General features: G+C 41.3%; 1 protein-coding gene across 1 annotated transcript; it reads left to right on the top strand.

Annotated features, from left to right (window-relative positions):
• The first annotated feature begins 60 nt into the window (after positions 1-60).
• Positions 61-6,232, top strand: ppcs (phosphopantothenoylcysteine synthetase). Its single transcript, XM_078558139.1, has 3 exons — positions 61-617; positions 4,949-5,052; positions 5,310-6,232. The coding sequence occupies exons 1-3, from the start codon at positions 86-88 to the stop codon at positions 5,637-5,639; spliced, it is 966 nt and encodes a 321-aa protein (XP_078414265.1). The 5' UTR covers positions 61-85; the 3' UTR covers positions 5,640-6,232.
• The last annotated feature ends 2,227 nt before the right edge of the window (positions 6,233-8,459 follow it).

Genomic DNA, 8,459 nt, shown 5'->3' with positions numbered 1-8,459 from the left:
AGCGATGAGAGTTCTTGGTGCAGGTCGCGCGGGGGGGAGGGGGCGGGGGGAACCCGGACACTCATTGAGGGGAGGACCAGTTGTAATGGCGGCGGTGGCGGAGTGCGAGTCGGAGTGGAGCGGCTTCTTCTCGAACTGCGTCCCGCCGCCTAATGCGGAGAGCTCGGCCAAGGCTATGGCCGAGTTCGCGGTGCGGCACGCCGCCCAAGGCCGCAGGGTGGTGCTGGTGACCTCGGGCGGCACCAAGGTACCGCTGGAGTCGCGGACCGTCCGCTTCTTGGACAATTTCAGCAGCGGCTGGCGCGGCGCCGTGTCTGCCGAGTATTTCCTCGGCCTGGGCTACGCCGTGGTTTTCCTGCACCGTCAGCGCTCCCTCTACCCCTTCTCCCGGCGTTACTCCGGCCTCAACATGCTGGACGCGCTGAAGGCCGTGCTGGACGTCGGAACCACCTGCTGGCGGGTGGAAGCCGACCAGGCAGTACTGCCCAACATCGTGCCGGTGCTGCAGCGCTATGTGGCCGTGCGAGAGGCCGGCCTGCTCCTCCCCGTGGAGTTCAGCACCTTATCCGACTATCTGTACCTGCTGAGGGCGGCGGCTCAGGCGCTCAACCCCATCGGTAGGGAAATTAAGTAAATACTTGGGTATGGAGCATAGTGGTTATCCACCTGGTGCTTATGAAACTTCAGTGGTTAATCTGTAAATATATGCCCTTTAGAAGCTCGCTTTGGGGTTGTGTTAGGTCAGCAGAGATGATCCATTCAGTTTTCTGAGTTAGGTGTTTGCCTAGTCTATTGATTATAAAATTATATAATTTTATATATATTATATAAAATTATATTTGTATCGTCTCTGCACTTTTCCAGACCTAAAGTGCTCGTATTTATGTTACGACCACACTGTAACAAATTGACTTCCTCTCTCAACAGTCCGTGAAATGGCTCCATTTGCTTCAGAATAGCCAAGTTCAATTAACTATATAAAATTCTTAAGGGGGGCTTTACAGGGTAGATGCTGAGAAAATGTTTCTCCCGGCTGTAAAATCTAGATCGTGGGGTCACAGTCTCCGATTAATGGAACGGCCATTTAGGACTGAGATGAAAATAAATTTCAATCAGAGGGTTGTGAATCTTTGGACTTCTGTACCCTCAGAGCTGTAGATGCTTACTCGCTGTACCTGAGCTGTGGATGCTTACTGGTTGAGTAGTTTCAAGACAGGTCAATAGACCTTTGGATACTAAGGGAATTAAAAAATATGGGGATAGCGCAGGAAGGTGGAGTTAAGGTAGAAGATCAGTATTGATCTTATGGAATGACAGAACAGGCTCAAAAGGCTAAATGGCCTTTTGTAGCTCCTATTTAATATGTTCATCTGTAGTAATGATTTGGAGACCAGGGTGGTTGGGGAATTTAAAGTCAATTGATTGCTGATTTCCAGATTTTATATAATGGTGATTGTAAAACTGCCAGATTGTTATAAAAAACCCACCTGGTTCACTAATGTCCTTTAGGGAAGGAAATCTGCTATCCTTAGATAAAAGCAAAATACTGCGGATGCTGGAAATCTGAAACAAAAATAAAAATAGCTGGAAAAACTCCAGGTCTGACAGCATCTGCGGAGAGGAATACAATTAATGTTTCGAGTCTGTATAACTTCATCAGAACTGAGGAAAATTAGAAATGAGGTGAAATATAAGCTGGTTGAGGGGGGTGGGACAGGTAGAGCTGGATAGAGGGCCAGTGATAGGTGGAGGCAAAGAAGAGATTGCCAAAGATGTCATAGACAAAAGGACAAAGGGGTGTTGACGGTGGTGATATTAGCTAAGAAATGTGCGAATGGTGACATTAAGGATAGAAAGCAGGACGAGCAAGTGACAGATAGCCCTAGTGGGGGTGGGGTGGAGGGAAGGGATCGAAATAAGCTAAAAGGTGGAGATGAAACAATGGATGGGAATACATTTAAAAATAATGGAAATAGGCGGGAAAAGAAAATATATTTTAAAAATATAAATAATTAGAAAAAGGGGGATCGGAAAGGGGGTGGGGATGGAGGAGAGAGTTCATGATCTGAAGTTGTTGAACTCAATATTAAGTCCGGCAGGTTGTAATCTGCTATCCCTTACCCTGTCTGGCTGATCTGTGACTCTAGACTCTCAAATGTTACTTAACAGCTTTCTGAAATAGGCTAGCAAGCCACTTAGTTCTATTCAAGGTGGTGGTCAAGGGTAATTAAGGATGGGCAATAAATGCTGACCTTGTCAGTGACACCCACATATTGAGAATGAATAAAAGATGACTGTATTACTAAGAGGGTGGGTGTGTGAAATTTAAATGTAAGATATGTATTATATATTTGAACTGAATTTGTAAGAGATTTCTTCCAAGTAAATAACAGGAAGGCCAAAGCCATTGTATTCTGTCCTTACCACAAACTTTCTTCCCTAGCCACCGACTCTCTTCTTGGCTATTCTGAGGCAAACTAGATTGTTTAATTGATGTCGTATTTGACCTTGAGCCAAGCTTCCAACCACATAGAACTATAAACTGTTTACAGCACCAAAGGCCATTCAGCCTGTCATATCTGTGCCAAAGAGCAACATAACTTGCCCCGGTCCCCTGCAAAATTCTCTCTTCTGGTAATTATCCAATTCTATTTTGAAAGCCACGATTGAATCTGCCTCCACCATAGTGTGTGCCAAGTGGTTAGGATCTGGAATACAAAGGAGTTTTTCCTCATGTTTTTTGTCCTATTGCCATTCACCTTAATCGGTTCTCAATCCTTCAACCATTGGAACAGTTTCTTCCCCTCTACTTTGTCGAGGCCCCCAATCTCCAGCAAATCTTCTCTCAACCTTCTCCTCCAAGGAGAACAACCTCAGCTTCTCCAATCTGTCCAAATAACTGAAATCCCTCATCTTTGGAACCATTCTCATCAATCTTTTTTCTAATTCCTTCATATCCTTCCCAAAGTGTTGGTGCCCAGAGTTGGACACAGTACTCGAATTGAGTAAGAAAAGTTCACCATAACTTCCTTGCTTTTATACTGTTATGTCTCTGTTAATAAAGCCCAGAATCCCATATGCCTTAACTGCTTTCTCAGCCTGCCCTGCCACATTCAATAATTTGTGCAATAAGTCACTGAAAGCTAACATGTAGGTGCAGAAGCAATTAGGAAGGCTAATGGTATGTTAGTCTTTATCACAAGAGGATTTAAGTACAGGAGTAGCAAAGTCTTACTTCAATTGTATAGAACTTTGGTTAGACAGTACCTGGAGTACTGTGTGCAGTTTTGGTTCCCTTACCTTAGGAAGGATACTATTCCCACAGAGGGAGTGCAACGAAGGTTCACTAGACTTGTTCCCAGGATGGCGGGACTGTCCTATGAAGAGAGATTGGGGAAACTGGGCCTTTGTTCAAGAGTTTCGAAGAATGAGAGGTGATCCACTGAAACCTACAAAATATTTAAAGGGATAGACAGGGTAGATGCAGGTAAGATGATGTTTCCCCTGCTTGGGGAGTCTAGAACCAGGGGGCACAATTTCAAAATAAAGCGGAAGCCACTTAGGATCCAGATGAGGAGAATTTTTTTTTACTCAGAGGGTTGTGAATCTTTGGAATTGTCTACCCAAGGTTTGTGGAAGCTCAGTCATTGAGTATGTTTAAAGCAGAGATTGACAGATTTCTAAATACCAATGACAAAGGGATAGTGTGGGGAAAAAGGCATTGAATGGTGGAGCAGGCTCAATGGCCTACTCTGTTCCTATGTACATCTCCAGGAATCACTGCTTCTGCAACCCATTTAAAATTATATCCTTTATTTTATGGTGCCTTTCCTCGTTCTTCCTACCAAAATGAATACTTCTCTGCATTCTACTCTCTAAACCTGAGCTTATTCAAAACTCCACTACCTGGAACCTAACTTACATAATCTTGTTCACCTATTACACCTGTGCTTGCTGACATGCATTGGCTCCCAGTCCAGGAACTACTTAATTTTAAAATGCCCATCCTCGTTTTCAAATTTCTCTTCTCCCTTGCCCCTCCTATCTCTGTAGCTTCCTCCAGCCCTACTATCTGAAATCTCTACACTCCTCTAGTTCTGGCCTTTTGTGTATCCCCTATTTTAACTGCTCCATCATTGGCAGCCTTGCTTTCACCACACAGCTATGTGACAAGGATGTCTTTTTTTTTTAGTAATATTAGTTGAGGGATAAATATTGGCCAGGACACTGGGGATACCTCACCAGCTCTTCTTAGAAATAGTACATGGGATCTTTTGCATCCATCTCAGTTTATCATCTCATCCTCCAACATTGTAGCACTCAGTCTGGTGGATTGTCTTGAGGTACTTACCAGACGATAACGGTACTTCAGAAAAAATACAGCCTGGTCAAAATTAGAGGATATTTTGTTGAAAGCTGTTTGTTCTATTCAGATTTGCATATGGAGTATTGTGTTCTGTACACTAATATAAACTAGGAGATTGACTTTAATATGTTTTTCATTACAGCTGAAAATATATTTTGCCTCAGTAGCATTAAATTTGCATTAAAGTTTGTCCACTATCCACAAGACTAAGTCAGAAGTGTTGTGGAATATTCCCTGCTTGTTCTTGTACTAGAACAGTCACTTCATTCCAGCCACAAACATTATATATTTATATTTTGGTCAGTATTTGGTGTTAATAGAGGCCAGGAGTCCTGACATTTAGCTAGGTAGACCAATGCTGAGTGAGCAGAGAACAAATGCCTGTAACTGTTACATAATTGGTTCTACTTTATTCAGTTAAATGAAGAATTGCTTCTATGCTGCTGTGCTCTATATTAAAATTTAAGTCAGATTACTCAATAGACAAGAATATCTATTGATTAACTTACATAAAGTACCTTTTTGTATCCACAAGATATAGCATTACAAAGTAGGTGATTTGTAACTGTTTTTATTCTCCAGGACCAAAAGCCATGTTCTACCTCGCAGCAGCTGTGTCAGATTTTTTCATTCCTGCCTCTGAGATGCCAGAACACAAAATCCAGTCAGGTGCTAGCCCTCTGCAGGTGAGTGAGAGATGAACTATCCTTAATGTTATGAGGACTATTTGATTAACCATTAGCAGGAGTCCTCTCATGCCCTCTGCATAAAGGGTTACATTTGTGCAATTTTCCATTAAGAGGACTGCCTCTTAAAGTATAGAGAATTTTAAAAACGAAGTGGCTGTTCTTTGAGAAAGTCTTACAATTGCAAGTGTATGTATAATGCAAGCTTTGTTTTCTTAGGTTCATTGAATGTCAGAATCTGATTTGTTTTTTAAAAGCTAACTATGCAAATGGTTCCCAAGATGCTTACCCCTCTCGTTAAGGACTGGGCTCCTCAGGCATTTGTCACATCTTTCAAGTTGGAGACTGATCCTTCACAGCTGGTTGCACGAGCACGTAAAGCTTTAGAAACTTACAGACATCAGGTTGTGGTTGCCAACGTCCTTGAAACGCGAAGGGTGTTTGTTGTCATAGTAACTGCCGACTCTCAAACTGACCTGGCACTTTCAGAAAATGAAGTGAAGCAACACCATGAAATCGAAGAGAAGATCGTGAAACATTTGAGTGAATGCCACACTAATTTTATAGAGAAAAGCAACAAGTCCTGAATAGCTATTTTCCATGATGCAAGATGAGTTAGGGGAATAATTGTACGATAATGAAATGAGTTGTTAAAATGTTACTTTTTTTAATAAAGAAAACTTGGCATATGTGAATAAAGCCAGCTGGAAGATCTGGCATTATGCTTGATAAAGGTTTTCAAAAACAAACACTAATGGATGTAGTTTGGGCTAAAAATAAAACTTAGCTTCGTGACTGCATTAAAATTTCCTCCATGAACTGATAAAAGGTACCACAGAGCTCCATGTGTTATTTTATGCCTGGAATGGGAAATGCAGAACTTTTCTGTAACTGTCAAAGGCACATAACTGCAACATAATCGGTGATTGCACTTAGCGTGGTGTGATTACTGTTTAGTGTGTGTGTGTAACTTTTGACTTAGTTTCTTGTGCAGGTGGTTGAAGGACTCAATAATTGCAGCTGTATTACTGGAATAGGACAAAACAATTCTTATCAATATAACTAGAACAGATTTTTGTAGCAGAAATCTTGAGAGATATAGCTTTCACAGGTATGACCAGAAAAAGTTGTAGGGATCTCTTGATCCCAAGCTGAAATAAAATTCAATGATGTATACTAATTATGCCATTTGTGATTTCCCTCTTTTGGTAATTATTAGCACTCTACATCAGTACATTTACGGGGAAAAGACACCCATTTGTAGTAAATGTTCATTCAATTCAGTAGGGTGGGATTAAAACATTCTATATTCATTGCTTTTCTTCCTCCTCTCCTGTAGGTGCTGATTCTTGCCATTCTTTGAGAACATAAAAAGTGAATATTGATAGCTAAATCCAGTCTTTTTTGCCTATAGTTTATACACCTTCATTCAGGAAGCACTGAAACTAATGACGGAATAAGTAAGCAAACTAACACAGGTCAGGAGTTGACCCTGCAACCTTCCAGACTGCATGTCTGTCAGCATTGGCAAATTGGCATTGTTTTTTATGGCTCAGTACATTTACCACTGAACCGATAGTATAGTAAAATGTTATAGAGGAACATGACAAACCCTTGTGAAACATGCATTATTAGGTGAAACCACAAAATAGATTGTTTAGCAATGGTGTACAGGGTAAGAGTTTGAGCTCAAGGTCAAACACAAAAAAAACCAGGAATACTTTTTAAAAAGAGGAATGCAACTAACAGCCTCAAAAAGGAAATATTACTAATATTTGCTATGTACTCCAGTCCTGGTTGCAGAAGGCATCTGGCAGGCACTCTGTGCTCCTGACCAATGTTGAGAAATTGATCTCAGTCCAGGATGCCAAATGGGACATTACACTCATGGTTTGGGTAGGTAAAAATTTGAAGGGTTTCTGCTCCTCCTTGCTATTCAACTCTTACTGGGAAGTGTATTGATTCAAGTTGAGGACAAGACTGGGCTCAGCTGTCACCTTCAACTATAGATAAAGATTTGGGAATAACTGATTAACCTCATGAGTGCCACTATAAAAAGGTGATGGTATCATTTGAACCACTCAAAATTACTGTGTCCTGGTCATTCTTAAATTATATAAAAAAATTTTTCTGTTCTTTGAGAGCAGAGCATTTTTATTTTGCACTATTCATTTTGGCACGAAAAATATGGTGAGACAGTATAAAAGGAGAGCCTCTAAAGGAGGTGCAAGAACAGAGGGACCTCAGTGTACACATGCACAGGTCATTGAAGGTGGCAGGACACGTTGAGAGAAGCTAATAAAGCATATAGTATCTTAGGCTTTATTAATAGGGGCATTGAGTACAAGAGTAAGGAGGTCATTTTGAACTTGCATAAGACACTAGTTAGGCCTCATCTGGAGTACTGTGTCCCGTTCTGGGTGCCATGCTTGAGGGAGGATGTGAAGGCATTGGAGAGAATAGAGATCATCACAAGAATGATTCAGAGATAAGGAACTGTAGCTAGGAGGATAGATTGGAGAGGTTGGGGCTCTTTTCCCTGGAGATAAGGCTGAGGAAACTTGATAGACGTATTCATGATCCTGAGAGGTATGGACAGGGTAAATAGTGATCGTGTGACAGTGATAGAGAAACTGTTCCCACTCAAGAAAACATCAAGAACTAGAGAGCACAGATTCAAAATAATTGGCAAAAAGAGTAAATGTGATGTGAGGAAAAATTTTTCACCCAGAGTGTGGTTGAAATCTGGAACAAACTTACTGAAAGGGTGGTGGAGGCAGGTCCAATCAAGGTATTCAAAAGGGAATTGGATTGCTATCAGAACGTTACTGGGATAAGGCAGGGGAGTGAGTCTAGGTGGAAAGCTTTCAGCGAGCCAGTGCAGACTCAATCGGCCGAATGGCCTCCTGCACTGTAAAGATACTGTGATAGTGACTCCACAAATTCACTCACAGCACAGCATTGAAGCCTAAGCAAGAACAGCCACAGGTAGAAATTATTATACAATGTGAAGGATAGTAAACAGTAATTGACTGGCATCTTTCTCCTTTACCTCCTCAAATAGCTGCCAGGAAATGTAATAATGTCTCCAATTTGCTTAGGAATGCCCCTTATTCTGTAGCACAGTACATTTACAAACCAAAGACACATTCATACTTTGTAAACAATGTGCACTTCACTCTTGCAGCATTCTGAACGGAGGGGAATATTATTCAGCTCAGCAGCAACAATTAAACAGAACACAATGCAAAGTATGGAAACTGCCCTGTTGCAAACACTTAACACACACATACACGTTAAACTTTGCCATCTATTTTGATGGTGTTAACCAGTTTAAAAAGATGAGTTCATGCCTCCATTAAAACAGTAGATTGAAAATTGATACAAAAAAAGTGTACATACACCAT

Source organism: Cetorhinus maximus, chromosome 15 (assembly GCF_964194155.1).
Source record: "Cetorhinus maximus chromosome 15, sCetMax3.hap1.1, whole genome shotgun sequence".
In the NCBI taxonomy this organism is placed as follows: domain Eukaryota; kingdom Metazoa; phylum Chordata; class Chondrichthyes; order Lamniformes; family Cetorhinidae; genus Cetorhinus; species Cetorhinus maximus.
This window is presented reverse-complemented; position numbering and strand designations above follow the sequence as displayed.